A 14,722-nucleotide genomic window follows, 5' to 3' on the forward strand; every position below is an offset into this window, starting at 1 on the left:
TGGCCAGTAGAGTCCTGAACAGGCCGCAGCGCTGGCGGGTTCTGACGGGGGCGGGCGGGGGGAACACCACGCGAGTGCGGAGGACTCCGAGCGACCATGTCACTCAGAGCAGGGCCCACACTGCTGTTCCGCCTCACGGCTACTAGGTCAAGCAAGTGTGAGGGGCAGCGTGTGCGCCTCACGACCGCTGGAACCTTCGGCACGCTGCGGTGCACTGCACAGTCTCCCGCACTGAGCCCACCGGAAGCTCCGGCCCCGCCCTCAGGACGCTGAGTGGCTCCGGGCCTCACGTGCAGAGAGAGAGTCATTTCAAGGTCCTGTCTCTTCCCTGGGCACCCCAGGCCGACACCCTGAACAGGACCACCCTGTCTACTCGTGCAGAAAGAGGTGGACAAAGAATCTCCCCAGAAAACGCTTCCTGCTTAACACACCTCCCCTTCCCTTGCCATTAGCAGGTTTCTACTGAAGCTATTGTCCGGCTACCCACACAAACACGGTATCCAAGTCATCTAACCAGGAAGACCGCCTGGTTAGGCAGCGCTGGGGAGGAAGCCAAAATCCACACTGAGAGAGCGCTTGGCCTAAATGAGACGAGCTCTAGATAGTGCCGCTGGAGACCCGCCAACCATCTCACTAAAAAGGGCCAACAACAGGGGTCTCCTTGCAGAGCCAGGGCTCTGTCTGCACGGCTCTGCCATGCCTGGGCCTGTGTTCCACTCACTGGGACCGTAACGCTCAGTGCAGTTAAAGTCAGTGGCGCAGCGGGGAGAGGCACGGGGCCGGGGGCCTTGATTCTCGCCATGTTTCTCGGAGACCTGTCTTTCCTTCCTTTCTAACTTTGTTTGGCCCTCTTGACAAAAGCCAAAAGAAACTATATCCAAGCTGCAATCGTAATGACATGACCTTCGTGAAATGACAAACACAGAGCAAACAAAAACAGGCACCCTGACATAGGAAGGTCAAGAACAAGAAGCCCAAGTGATGAAGAGGATAAACGAAGGCACGGTGGGCGCCGGGTCAGGGTCCCATTTCAGAGAGCTGGGGCAGGCCAGGGCCCCGGGTGACGGGAGCAAGGTGATCCTCATCTATTTTGCCCTGGATTATTGATTAATTTATCTTACTATTTCATTCACAGGGCTGGGAAAAGAGAAAACAATGGAGTCACACATACAGTGAAAAGAAACAATTCAAAACTAAATAAGTTTACCCTTATTAGAGGGAAACATTTTAAAATCAGTTGTTTTTCCACCCCTTAACCCTAGTATGAAACTTAGGGTTTGAGCCAGGATGAGAGAACAGAGATGGGGTAGTGCGGTACAAGACAGCATGCAACTGCTCCGTAAGCAGATGGACTTAAAGCACCACGTACACACATGTGACCCAGAGCCTTGGAACGGACCTGGCCAGCCCCACGATACACCACAAGAAACAAACCTAAGGGTACCTACAGTCCCCAGGGTCTGTCCAGACTGTCTCCTCTTTGCCACTCTGACCTACTGCTTCCTGTTCTCATCTTATCTGGCCATGAGAGCCACAGAATCTCTAGGGGTAGGGGTGCTGTGGCTCTCGTGGCCATCCCCTCCCCAGCCATCACTTGTAAAGCATGTTGCACGTATATTATTTCATGTAATTAGTGCAACCACCCTGTGACCTTGGCTCCTTATTCCAGTTTTTTGGATGGATAAACGGGTTCATCAGAATAAAGCAACAAGGCAGAAAGTGATGGAGGTGGGACTCCGACAAGAATTGTCTGAGCCAAAACCCCGCGTCCTTTCTGTCATTGACTGCCAGCGTTCCCAGGAAAGTCCTCAGGCTAGAAATCAGGGTCCCCTCCCCGGCCCCAGACAAAAAGGTCCTGCCCTCCAGGGCCTTCTCCTACTATGTTCAGATGTAGAAGGTAGGCCAGCCCTGATCCAACATCCCCAGGTGAGGGAGACGTCCTTATTTTTAGTGTTGACTCCTGAAAGACCAACGTGTAGATCAGTCTGAGCCTGCAAACCTAAACCTAAAAATATACTGAGCACCTGTAGAATCTCACAGACAATACTTTTGATGTCCTGATTGATGAGGCCCAAAGAAAGGCTGCACTGGATTCAACATGGAAGGTTTCCCCCTGAGGCCAGCCTTGATGGTGATGTCCCATTTATGCTACGGAGGGGGGCCCCCCCCCCAGAGAGGGAAGCAAGAGCTTTGTGCTGGGGGGCCAGAGCAGACCCAGAATCCCAGCGACCCCGATTTCTAGCCTGAGGACTTTCCTAGGAACTCTGGCAGTCAATGACAGAAAGGACGTGGGGTTTGGAGGACGTTGGCTCAAACAATTATGGTTTGAGTCGCACCTCCATCACTTTCTGCCTTGTTGCTTTATCTTGCTGAACCTGTTTATTCATCCAAAAAACTGGAATAAGGAGACAAGGTCACAGGGTGGTTGCACTAATTACATGAAACAATAATTGTGCAATGTGCTTTACAAGTGATTTTCAAACTTTTACCCACAGAGCACACCCACCGTGGGACAAAAAAATATTTTTTTGATAAGCCAGTATATACACGTATATATAACTGAAACAAAGGTTTCACAAAAATAATACTTACTACTCGAGATTACTTGGCATTTTCTATTCTATTTCGTTTTTTAAAGAGCTGGTCCAATTCACTACCCTCATTTCAAGACTCGTAATGGGGAGCTACGTAGTTTTTTTTAAAACACTGTTGGAAACCACACAGTCATCAGTTATTACGATTATTATGATTCTCAGGAATGGTCTGGCTGCTGAGAATCTTCACTGCCAGGGCAACAAAGGACAGGGTCAAGGTTATTAGGTCAAGCCCGCGAAAGCCCTGTTGCCGAGGAAACGGCTCGGCCAGGAAAGCGTCGGCGGACGAGGGCGCGCAGAGCCTGCGGAGAAGAGGAATGGCCCGAGGCCCTGTCACTCAGCTCCGCCCCCAGGCCAGGCGCGCCCGGAAGGCCCGCCTCCTCTCTGAGGTTAAGCGAGGAAGGCAGCGATTGGAGGCGCAGGGCGTGACGTAACTTCCGCTGCGGGTGGGTTTCCGCTCGGGCGGCCGTCGGGAGGGGCTCGGGGAACACTTAGCGGGGCTCCCCAGTCCCTGAGCCCTGGGAACTGCAATGAGGTCGGTTAGCTACGTACAGCGCGTGGCCCTGGAGTTCAGCGGGAGCCTCTTCCCCCACGCCATCTGCCTCGGAGACGTCGATAATGACACGGTCAGTGCATGCGCACTGGAGAGACGCGGCCCGTCTGCAACCGCGGAGCGGAGCGGGGCGGGGCGGGGCGGGGCGGGGCGGAGCGGCGGAGGCCGCCCGCGGCGGCGTGTGCGTGCTGCGAGTACGTACGTTGTGGGCGTGGTGGCGTGCGTTGCACGGCGGGCGGTGCGGGCTGCGCGCGTACGCGCGGCGCTGAGAGCTGGATCGGGAAGGCCTGTGTGGGTTGCTCGGCTACCCGGCATCCTGGCTGGATTGGTCCGGAACCCTGCTCCAGTGTCCTTCTAGGGACTCGCGTACCGGGTCCACTGCCTGGTCAGTCACTTGTTCCCAAGAGGAGTCAGTGAACTGTGGTGGACGAGTTCCCAGCTCCTCCGGGGCTGCCTTCCCTTTCGGAGCGTCGGAAGTAGGCTAAGAGCGCGCGTGCGGCTCCTGCGGGAGCACCTTCCGCATCGCCCGGCTCGGCCCGGCCCACCTACTGCTCTCGGCGCTTGGCCGGGGCGTCTCCGCCTGGCGGGCCAACCTCGGTTGAGTTACTGGCTCAGTGTCCATGTCCCTTTCCTCCCCCAGCGGTCCTTCCTTTTCCCATCGGTTAAGTGACTTAATACAGGTAGAGCAGCCAGAACCGTGTCTAGCACTCGGTTAACGCTCAGAACACGTTAGCGTCGTCGATAGCGTTTGATTATGGGCCGAGGGCTCTTGCTGCGTTCTGGGAATTCAAAAGCCCCAGCCCGCAGGTAGCTCATCGTGGGGCGGGGGAAGGGTGATAGAAGAATAGGGAAACGTAGTGAGGCCCATTGATTACAAGATGTAAAGGGTTCTGGGGTGAAGCATCGAAGGGGATGGTGGCCGTTAATGGTGTGGGACACTTTTTTCCATAATCTCAGTTTCACATGAAAAGCTGACAGAGAAAGGAAGTGCGCTCTTTCTGTGATCTGCGTCCGCCCTCTAGAGACTGTCTCCCCACTGGTGTCGCCAGGCTTCCGTGGGGTCCTCGAGGGTGTGTATGCAAAGCACAGGGTTGCTCTCCTCTCCTACCCTCTGCCCCTGTCGCTTCTCTGCCTCCCTCACATCTCATCCTCACCTCCCTAACTGGTCTGTGCTCTTTTCCCAGGGAAAAAAAAATCGGGTTAAAACGTCCCAACCACTCACCCCCCAACCCCGCCTCGCCCCCAGGCTTCTTTGCGCTGTGATGGAAAAAGTATTTTATGAGGCCTCTTGGCTCTACCCTGTCTAGGGAGGAAAAAGTTATTCTCATAAATTTGTGTTATGTTTTCTGGGCTCTGTCGTTTCTTCATATGCTCAGCAGTATAATTTTATGAGACAATCAAGGGAGGCATTTAAAAATAGTACATTAACAAAGTGACCTTAGATGTACATTATTTTCTATTTTACCTGATTGTTTAAAAGGGCACACGTGCCTTTTTTTCCTAGCTTCACAGTGTCAGCTTTTTTGGCAATTGTACTTTTCTAAGTGAATTGCACGCTCAGTTCTGTAATATTAGGTATATCACACTACTTTTTTGGGCGGGGGGGGGGGCGTGGGCGTGCCGTGCAGCTTGTGGGATCTTAGCTCCCCGACCAGGGATTGAATCTGGGCCCTCGGCAGTGAGAGCGTGGAGTTCTAACCACTGGACACCCAGGGAATTCCCTCCCTCTTTTTTTAATTTAAACCTTAGTTGTAAGCATTGTAAGCTCTGTAAGGATAGGATTTTTTTTTTTTTTTTTTTTTTTGTGGTACACGGGCCTCTGACTGTTGTGGCCTCTCCCATTGCGGAGCACAGGCTCCGGACGCGCAGGCGCAGCGGCCACGGCTCACGGGCCCGGCCGCTCCGCGGCACGTGGGATCTTCCCGGACCCGGGCATGAACCCGTGTCCCCTGCATCGGCAGGCGGACTCTCAACCACTGCGCCACCAGGGAAGCCCAGGATAGGAATTTTTAAAACTTTTTTTCACTGCTGTATTCCCAATACTTAGAATAGTGCCTGGGACATAGTAGGCACTCAGTAAATGTTTGTTGAATAAATGAGGGTTGTAATGAAAGGCAAATGTCATTGTGTATCTCAAAGCAATTTGAAGGTTTTTGCCTGTTATTAATAAATATAATTGAAAGAAGGGCAAGTAGGTGAGGTAGTTGGCTACTTATCAGGTGTGGTACACTCAGCCTGCATGAGTATGGATAGAAATTTTGTTACTGGTTCTCCAGGCCAGCCTTTGGAGATTTGGGGCAGGAAAAATACTTATTTCATCCTATTAAACCAGTAACCTAAAGTTATTTGCGAGTAATTTATTTCCTGCTAAGTCAGAGGGAGAAGCCAGGGATAGAATACACACCCTCGAGGACCCCACAGAACCAGTGGGGAGACGGTGTCTAGAAGGGGGGCGCAGGTCACAGGAAGAGCACACTTCCTTTCTCTGCTAGCATTTCTGACTGAAGGTGTACCCTGCAGTTGGGGTTCCTTAGTGTCACTGAGTAACCTCCAGGGGCCAGAGCCAGGACGGACCACAGAAGAGCAGAAGTGCTGGGGAGCAGACAGACGAGCCCGGAAGTGAGCTCGTCCCGGTCGCCTGCTGAGTTGTATCTACACGCTCCCCGCGCTCCCCGCGCTCCCCGCACTGTTTTATTACAGTTTTATTCCTTCGTCTGTGCCCTTGTTAAACGGAGGTCCTTCTCAGCGGTTGTACAACTGTGGATCAGTGGCATTTGTCTTTGGGTCCCTAACGGGTTGTTCAGCTTTCCCTGAAAACTCAAGGGTTGACTGGGCATTCTCTTTCATTCTGAGTTTTCTTTGTTTCTTAAAAAAAATTTAGTTTGTCATTAAGTAAACATTTATCGAGGGCCCACTATGGACTGTGGCATTTGTTGAATGAATGTATAGAAAAAGAGTGGATTGTGTGAAAGATGCTAAGATCCCCAAGCCTTGGGGGCATTTAACTGGAAGCTGAAAACCCCCTGTTATTCGTGCTATTTGTCAGTCACCTTTCTAGATGCTTCCCTCCGTTAGCCTGGTTCTCACGGCAACCTTATGAGGTGGATAGTCTTATGATCCTCGTTTTATAGATGAAAAGGTTCAGGCATAGAGGGCTCGATTCAAATTCAGGCAGCTGCACTCGGAGGCTCTGCGCTATTCAGCCTTTCTCCTTTGTGTCTGCAGAAGTCCTCCAGGATGCAGAGGGTTTGATGTAAATAGATAAACTTGTTTTATGCTTCTATTATCTAATGTCCCCACCAGAAACTGCCGTAACTATTAAAATATAATAAATCTAAGCTTCAAATCATTATTAATAAACCCCAATTCGTTTCTCATTTTTTCTTACTGTTGATCCGTTATGTCTTTGTTGCCTTTAAAATTAAATCTCTTGAGAATCTAATATTCACTCTGAGGACAGGAAAGGGTGTTAGATGTCCCCCCAAGAAGGAGTCATGAAAGTATTTCTGGAAATGGCATTTGGAGCCAGCTGGCTATCATCGTTATCCCCTTGAAAGGGCGGCCAGCCTTTGGGGAACCACTGGGAAATGGGGAGCCCGCATGTAACCGGCGAAGAGGCTCCAGACCCTTCTGGGAGCTTAGCCACCACTAGGGGGCACCAGAGGCCCAGAGCCGGGATGCTGCCCCTCCGGCGCCTGCGCCAACTGTGTTCACGCAGACGCCCCAACGCCGAGAGGCCTTGCCAGGGGACGGAGGACCCCAGAGCTGATGTTGTCTTTATTTGGCCCCTGATTAAATATGAGCTCTGAAGTTAAATTCTCCACAGGTTACATATTTGGGGTCGTTTTCCTCACGTGTCCCATGCATGAGGACAAGTTAGAAGCGCCCAAAGCAGGTGTGTAGGGCATTGAGCTGTTCAGATGTCAGACTTCTCTGAGTCGGAGCACAGATTCTGTATTGGCCCTTCTCTAACCTGCCCTACCCTCAACACACACATACCCCTAACTGGAGGTAAAGAACCCGGGAGACTGTGACTGTGCTGCTCTCTAAATCTTGTTGATAAAGTCGACGAAGATGCAGGTTGAGGTCTTGTGACTTCCGCAGAGTGGGCCCAGTCGAGAAGGGCTTGAGTGGCTCAGCAGGACCCCAGCCTAACGCTCTCTTCTCTCTCCATTTGAAGTTAAATGAACTGGTGGTGGGAGACACCAGTGGAAAGCTGTCTGTGTATAAGAACGATGACAGCCGGCCGTGGCTCACCTGCTCCTGCCAGGGCATGGTCAGTATTCAGCTCCCTGGGCCTCCAGGGGGAGGGGACCCCTCCTGCCCAGGGACTGTCAAGGCTGGGCCCCACGCATGAGCTCCCCAGCATGTCCGAGGTCGCCAGCTACTGGTTAAGGGTTCCTTTGAATCGGAGGGAAGCCCCCAGGCTTCCCAGATGTCATGCGCACACACAACCGGGCTGGTTTTCATTTTATGTGGTGGGATGACTCCCTTAGTTCTTCGTGGATCTGCTGAGGTTGTCTGATCGTACGAAATGTAGTAGAAAATGGGGGCAGTCATTTGAGTACGTCTAGAAGCATGATAGTCCGGCTCTATTGATGTAGTTTTTGTTTTGTTTAAGCCCAAGTTATGTTTACTACCTCAGGTCCTTATACTGCTGTCTGGTAAACTGGACTCGGAGCACAGTGACGGGATTAGGCCAGCCTCTCGATGTGGGGCGTGCGCGGGAGTTTTCAGCGAATGACGCTGATGAGAAGCCCGCTCCGTGCTTCCCAGAGGTTAGGGAGCACTGGGGACCCTTAGCGTGTCCCCCTGAGCCCCTCTTTCTTCTTTTGCAGCTCACGTGCGTCGGGGTTGGAGATGTGTGTAATAAAGGAAAGGTAGGAAGCCCAGGGTGCTGCGGGTTTCTCTCGCCCCCGCCCCCCCCACTCCTGTGCTCTGACGACCAGCCCCCTCCTCTACCTCTGTCTCTCCCAGAACCTGGTGGTGGCCGTGAGTGCCGAGGGCTGGTTTCACTTGTGTGACCTTACGCCCCTCAAGGCCCCGGACGCCTCTGGGCACCGCGAGGCCCTCGCGGGGGAGGAGCAGCGCCCGGTCTTCAAGCAGCACATCCCTGCCAACACCAAGGTCATGCTGATCAGCGACATCGGTGGGCATGGCTGGCTTTGCAGGCAGCCAGGGAATAGGAGTCAAGGGGCAACAGAGCAGATCTCGAGGGAGCCGGGGTCTCCTCAGCGCTTGTCTGGGCAGTTGTCATGCATTTAACGCCAAGCTGCTGAGCTCCCGTTATAAAGCAGGCGTCGTTCCAGGCACTGGGATTGCATTAGTGAATGAAACACAAAAATCACTGCTCTCTTGGACCTTTACTAGGAAGGGACAGAAAATAAACACTAGCGATGTAAGAAAATTAAATAGCATATTCGCAAGTAGCGAGTGCCATGGAGGAGATCACCCACGGAAAGGGGCTGGAGGGTGTTGAGGTAGAGTTGGCCGTTCTAAATGGAGTTGTCGGGGGCGACCCTGCCAAGAAAGGGACGGCGGATCAACAACTCAAGGTTGCGAGAGAGAGAGCCGCTTGGGCGTGGGGCTGGTGCTTGGGCCAGAGGCTGTCTCAGAGGTGCCGGTAGGGATATGGGCGCGTCAGGGCACTCGAGTCATGTACCCAAGGGAAGAAGTGACAGGCCCTGTGAGGCAGCTGTGTGGTTCTGGATGCAGGGGCAGGCAGGGGAGCGGGTACCTGACTCAAGGGGTGGCGTGGCAGTTCGGCAGGTGGGCCTGAGGTCGAACCTGATTAAAAAGTGCCAGTGGTGGTGGTGCTAGAGGGGCAGGGAGGAGGGCGTGCTTGTAGGACTCCAGCTGGCGAAGACAGGCTTGGCTCCAGGCTCGTCTCGTTTTCTGGATCCACAGATGGCGATGGCCGTTACGAGCTGGTGGTGGGTTACACAGACCGCGTGGTCCGGGCTTTCCGCTGGGAGGACCTGGGCGACGGCACCGAGCACCTGACGGGGCAGCTGGTGTCACTCAAGAAGTGGACGCTGGAGGGTCAGGCGAGGCTGAGCACGGGGACCACAGCCCGGGAGCAGGACGGGCCTCCTCCTGGAGGGGGCTTGTGGGAGAACAGGCGGGGGCCGGGGCTCAGGGTGGGAAGAAGGGAAAACCACCTTGTTGACAGAGACCCAGAGGAGATCACTTCGAATCAGGGTCCTCGGGGAGATGGCCAGTAGCAGGCAGACAGGAAGGAACATTGCGCTAAGAATTAGGGATGCGACGGTGTGTCGCGTCGGGATCGAAGCGGCGGGAGCTCCCTGTGGAGAGGGTGGCGCCAGCAGGAGCCCCGTGGACGCTGCACTTCCCCCTGCTGCTGCCCTTGAAGGCCGAGGACATGTCCCAGGGCCCCTGCCCACCCCCGTCCTCTGCAGGCTCTCCCCTTTCTCTCGCCAGCAGCCCCCTGAAGCCCCCACTCTCTGGTGCAGGTGGACAGTCTCTCGGTGACTCCAGGGCCCCTGGGTGTTCCTGAGCTAATGGTATCTCAGCCAGGCTGTGCTTACGCGATTCTGCTGTGTACCTGGAACACAGACCCTGGGCCGCCCCCCACCTCTGAGGGGCCCGAGGAGGGCACTAGGTAAGGGGGGCGGGCCTGTGGACGGTGGGGTGCCCGGCAGCGAGGTGGGCGCCCACAGCCGTGGATGGGTCTGTGGTTGGAGCAGCGTCGGCTGGGTCCCGGCACAAGCACCTTTGCCCCATGAAGGAAGATTATTTTGGGACCCAGGGAATCCCGACCCTGACGCAGCAACTGGAAGAGGTTCTGAGATTCCAGCCTGGCAGCTCCGTCCCTCTCTCTCGACTGCCCACTGGCCCAGGTGGGGTGGGCGATAGGTCTCCCAGCTGATTCACGTCCTGGAAGCTCGCACAGAGATGGGGCCCACGCGGGTCCGGAGAGCCAAGCTCTGTTGGGCTCCCACGTAGCCGCCCTCCCCCACCACAGGGAGACCCCCGCTGCCCGAGACGTTGTGCTGCACCAGACGTCCGGCCGCATCCACAACAAGAACGTCTCCACTCACCTCATCGGCAGCATCAAGCGAGGTGGGGCGGGAGGGGCAGGGGTGAGGGGGGAGGAGGCACAGGACCAGCCTTGCTTCCAGCGCATCCTTCACGCCCCGCCCTTGGCCGCACTCGCTGCGCTCGAAACGTGCTCTGGTCTCGCCTTGCCTTTCGCGTTTCCTTCTTCTGGTCCTTCTACCGCCCCTCCCCCTCCCCACGCAGGCCGCAGCCCCAAGAGCAGCGCCTCGGGCCTCTTTGCCCTCTGCACCCTGGATGGTGAGTCCCTCAGGTCAGCCATGGGCCGTGCAGGGTGGGCAGTTGTGTGCCCGGGGTCTGCGTGGGGTTCTGTCCCCAGCCCGGCCGCCTCTCCCCGCAGGGACGCTGAAGCTCACGGCGGAGGCGGACAAGCTGCTGTGGTCGGTGCAGGTGGACCACCAGCTCTTCGCCCTCGAGAAACTGGACGTCACGGTGAGTGGGGGCCCGTAGGGGGCCATTCTCCCTTCTCGGCCGACGCCGCCTTTACCTCAAGGCTCCCTAGCCAGGCCCGGCCCCCCCGAGCTGCCCGCGCTCCACGGACGCAGCGCTGTCCTCTGGGCCGCTGGGGAAGCTCCCATTTCAGCAGAGCCGATGGCTCCAAAGAGAAGCAGCTTGTTCTTAGGGTCCAGAAGTGAGTTGCTCGCCCATCTGCAGATGTCCGCATACGAGCGTGAGTTCACCAGAGCTGGGGCCCCTGGGTCGGCAGGTGGGGCTGCACTGATGCGGCCGCCGTGCCTGCTTGAGGGTCTAGGAGAAGAGGCGTGAGGCTCAGAGGTCAGGTCAGGACAGGCCCGGCTTTGAGTCCCAGTTTGTCACCTCCCGGCCGGGTGGCCTTGGGTGAGTGAGTTTCTTTCTGTAAGCTGGCACTTGCTCAGTATAAAACGGGAGCGGCGTTGCCTATTTCCTAGGGATGTCTTGAGCACTCGGGGGGGGTGGCTCATTCAGCAGCCCCCTCTGGTGCCAGGTGCCGGGAGGTGTTCGGTGAGAAATGCGGGGGGCAGGGGTGCCTTCCCAGCCGTTTGTCACCCAGAGCCGAGTCCACAGCTCCCGTAATTTCATCCACCCAGTCAGGAAGCCTTTCTAAAACAGCTCCCGGGGACTTCCCTGGTGGCGCAGTGGTTAGAAATCCGCCTGCCAAATCCGGGGACACAGGTTCGAGCCCTGGCCTGGGAAGATCCCACATGCTGCGGAGCGGCTAAGCCCATGTGCCACAACTGCTGAGCCTGCGCGCCACAGCTACTGAAGCCCACGTGCCTAGGGCCTGTGCTCCCCAAGAGAAGCCACCGCAGTGAGAAGCCTGCGCACCGCAACGAAGAGTAGCCCCCGCTCGCCACAACTAGAGAGAAAGCACGCGTGTAGCAACGAAGACCCAATGCATCAAAAAATAAATAAATAAAACGGCTCCTGGCCACCCCTGCATCCCTGTCTCTGGCCTTTTTCAGGGCAACGGGCAGGAGGAGGTGGTCGCCTGTGCCTGGGATGGACAGACGTACATCATTGATCACAACCGCACCGTCGTGCGCTTCCAGGTGGACGAGAACGTCCGCGCCTTCTGTGCAGGTGGGACCCTGCCCTGCGCCCCTTGCTAAGCACACCTGTCCCCCTCGCTTCCACTCTCACCGCGGCCCCTGACGCAAGTCTTCGTAAACAAACGAGTTCTTCAGCTCTTCTGTTAGAGGGTGTGAGTGGGTACCAGATTGCCATCTTTACAGTTTTAACTAAGAGGAGATAAAAGACAGTGAGGTGTCTATCTTTGGATATGTTAAAGGATCCGATATGGGGGATGGGTTGTTCAAGAGTCGGATGAGTTCTTGTCTGCCTGCGTGTGGAGATGTGGGAGAGTTGCTCCCCAGCTGAACGCGTCAGGACTCTGTGAAGACTGTTCTCCAAGTTCCATTCTCGTAGTTCCAAATCGGGGACCTTCGGAAGCAGCGCTAGGGGTGTCTCTGGTCACTGAAGTGGTAGCACTTGAGTGACGCTCCGGTGCCACATTCCAGTGACCCGGGAAGAGGGCTCACCACCCAAGAGAAGCCTCCCCACGTTACCCTGAGGCTGTCACTGAAATGGGAAACCAGCACATGTCACCTCCTGGGACACTGTCCTGCCTGGGCTTTGTTAACTGTGGTTTTCCGTGTCTGGAACGGGCCAGATATGTTACGTTTTACCTGCGTTACTGAGCTCCCAACAAGGAAGGAGTAGAAAGAGGACCTTTAGTTTTCTGCTTGGCGTCCACGGGTGGGTAGAAACTGCTGATGTGAATGCCGCCCACGCCGGGCATGAGCCTCCCCGACCTTTTTCTCCTACCCCCGCCACCCCTCCCCCAGGCCTGTACGCCTGCAAAGGGGGCTGCAACAGCCCCTGCCTCGTGTACGTCACCTTCAATCAGAAGATCTACGTGTACTGGGAGGTGCAGCTGGAGCGGATGGAGTCCACCAACCTGCTCAAAGTGCTAGAGGCTGAGCCGGAGTTCTGGGGCCTGCTGCGGGAGCTGGGGGTGGGTGAGTCCTGGGGGCGGGGCTGCTGCGGGAGCTGGGGGTGGGTGAGCCCTGGGGGTGGGGCTGCTGTGGGAGGCCAGGTCCCAGCAGACCCACCAGCCCCTCTTGCCCGCAGACCCTGACGACCTCCCCGCCACCCGGGCCCTGCTCCACCAAACCCTCTACCATCCGGATCGGCCGCCACAGTGGGCCTGCACAGGCCTCCAGGATCCCTCCTAGCTGGACCGGCAGCCTTGGCTGAACGGGGTCCTTCTGAACCTCCCCACCCCTCAAGCCGCCCGTGGTATTTGCAAGACAGGGAGTGCACATCATGGAGGAAGGATGGCGGCACCCTAGGGTGACTGTGAACTGTGGACCTCGTGGTCTTTCTGCTGAAGGAAGAGATGAGTTGCTCCTCTGCCCCTTTCCTTGTGTGCCTCTCCCGTCACACCAGCAGGCGCCGCCCCCTCCCAGAGCTCCCCACTCTTGTGTGGGAAACAGACTTGTTTGTGAGGAGGGACTGCAAAGCTCTCGCTGCTCCGCAAGCAGACTTCAGGGCCGGCGGCGCGATGGCGGCGAGGGCCTGCCCCCGAGTTCCGTCTTCTGTGGCACGGCTCCGGGTCACCGACGCCAGCGATCGTTACACGAATGGCGGACCACAGATCTTTGACTTAGGATGGATTTCACCCTCGTAAATCCGTCCTAAGTTGAAAATATTGTAAACTGAAAATGCATTTGCCACACCTCACCTACCGAACGTCACAGCATGGTCTACCCTGTGTTAATCGCGCTCAGAACGCTTGCGTCGGCCTCCGGCTGGGCAAGATCGCCTCACGCAAAGCCTGCTCTATAGTAAAGCGAGGGAGATCTCGTGCGATAAACTGACACTGTACTGAAAGTGAAAAACAGAACGGTGATCTGGGTGCAGAATGGTTGTAAGTGTATTTGGTCGTTTGCCCTCATGATTTTAAAATCTGAAGCAGGTTTACAATCCAGGCCACAATCAGAATGATACCCTGGGCCGTGTATGTCCCTTCTGTTCTTGATTCCTGTGCTCTGAGTCAGTGGTTTTCGATTTGTAGGTTGCGATCCTTTGTTGGGCTGTGGTTGGCAATATCTTTAATAAATGAGATAGAATAGACTAAGTAGGATAAAAAATGTGGGAGTGTATCGCTCACGTGTAGGGAAGGGTGGTTTTGTGACACCTGTGTGTGTCGGTGCGTGTGTGTGCGCTGAGCGCGATGTAGACCACGCTTCCTGCTGAGCTGCGTTCAGAGGAGTTGGAAAGCCCCTGCTGTCAGCTACGGTGACCCCAGCCTGAGGGGTCGGCCCGAGGGAACGGCCCCATTCACCTTTCCTTCTGTAAGGGGACAGGGGCAGGGCGGCCATTCAGCGTCTGAGAAGCAGAGAAGGACGCCAGCTCAGACAGACGGGTGTTTATTCAAATGGAGAAGCCACTGAGCTGAGGGCCTCCTTGGGCCTGGGTCTGCAATTGCAGACGCAAAGGAGGCAGAAGGGAGGGGGACAGGGCGAGGCCCCCTGGGCCAGCGCACTCTCACACCTGGCCAGTGAGCCCCTCCCCTCTCCCTCCTCTGGGCGCCAAGGACAGGACGCAGCTGAGAAAGGTGTGGCCGAAGGTGTGGCCGGGGTCACGGCAGATTCGGCTTAGATCTAATCTACTCCAGCCTCAGGGTTTTGATTCCGACCCCAGTGCCCTAGTCCCCTGGTCTGGTTACTTATACCACTGTCTTCCTCTCCCCCTGATCCAACATAGGAGAGACTCAAACCAGCCAGAAAGGCACCCAGGGGCCTGGCCCTTTGAGGTTTGGGCTCTTCACAGGGAAGGTAGCTAAGCCTCCTTGTGTCTTTGCTGGACTCAGGGCCAGGGGCGTGGGTCGGGTAGCCACTGATGCCAGAAAAGACCAGCTCAAGCTCAGGAGGCCAGAGATGAGGGGTGGGAAAAAGGTCTAACCAAGTGGGTAGTTCTAGAAATAAGAAGGAATATTGGTCGGTTTAAGTCTGGG

At 56.0% G+C, this 14,722-nt stretch overlaps 1 protein-coding gene across 9 annotated transcripts; it reads left to right on the plus strand.

Moving 5' to 3' along the window:
• Positions 1–2,986: 2,986 nt before the first annotated feature.
• ITFG2 (integrin alpha FG-GAP repeat containing 2) lies at positions 2,987–13,843 on the plus strand. 9 transcript variants are annotated; one of them, XR_010835717.1, is made up of 13 exons: positions 3,014–3,220; positions 7,328–7,423; positions 7,986–8,027; positions 8,125–8,296; positions 9,055–9,194; positions 9,621–9,769; positions 10,133–10,230; positions 10,411–10,464; positions 10,565–10,656; positions 11,292–11,376; positions 11,667–11,784; positions 12,549–12,722; positions 12,835–13,843. XR_010835717.1 is itself a non-coding variant. In XM_059081425.2 (12 exons), the coding sequence occupies exons 1-12, from the start codon at positions 3,125–3,127 to the stop codon at positions 12,936–12,938; spliced, it is 1,335 nt and encodes a 444-aa protein (XP_058937408.1). In that variant the 5' UTR covers positions 2,987–3,124; the 3' UTR covers positions 12,939–13,843. The 9 variants fall into 9 exon arrangements, 7 of the variants coding, with proteins under 7 accessions (XP_058937408.1, XP_066864527.1, XP_066864532.1 ...); XM_059081425.2 differs by lacking the exon at positions 11,292–11,376 and having other exon boundaries at positions 2,987–3,220; XR_010835718.1 differs by lacking the exons at positions 12,549–12,722; positions 12,835–13,843 and adding an exon at positions 11,993–12,036.
• The last annotated feature ends 879 nt before the right edge of the window (positions 13,844–14,722 follow it).

The sequence above is a fragment of the Kogia breviceps genome, chromosome 12 (genome assembly GCF_026419965.1).
Source record: "Kogia breviceps isolate mKogBre1 chromosome 12, mKogBre1 haplotype 1, whole genome shotgun sequence".
Taxonomy (NCBI): Eukaryota; Metazoa; Chordata; class Mammalia; order Artiodactyla; family Physeteridae; genus Kogia; species Kogia breviceps.

Coding starts and splice junctions, on each gene's coding strand:
- ITFG2 (XM_067008426.1), top strand. CDS start 3,125: ATGAGGTCGGTTAGCTACGTACAGCGCGTGGCCCTGGAGTTCAGCGGG. Junction 3,221..7,327: donor GAGACGTCGATAATGACACG/GTCAGTGCATGC, acceptor CTCCATTTGAAG/TTAAATGAACTGGTGGTGGG. Junction 11,785..12,548: donor CGTCCGCGCCTTCTGTGCAG/GTGGGACCCTGC, acceptor CCCCTCCCCCAG/GCCTGTACGCCTGCAAAGGG.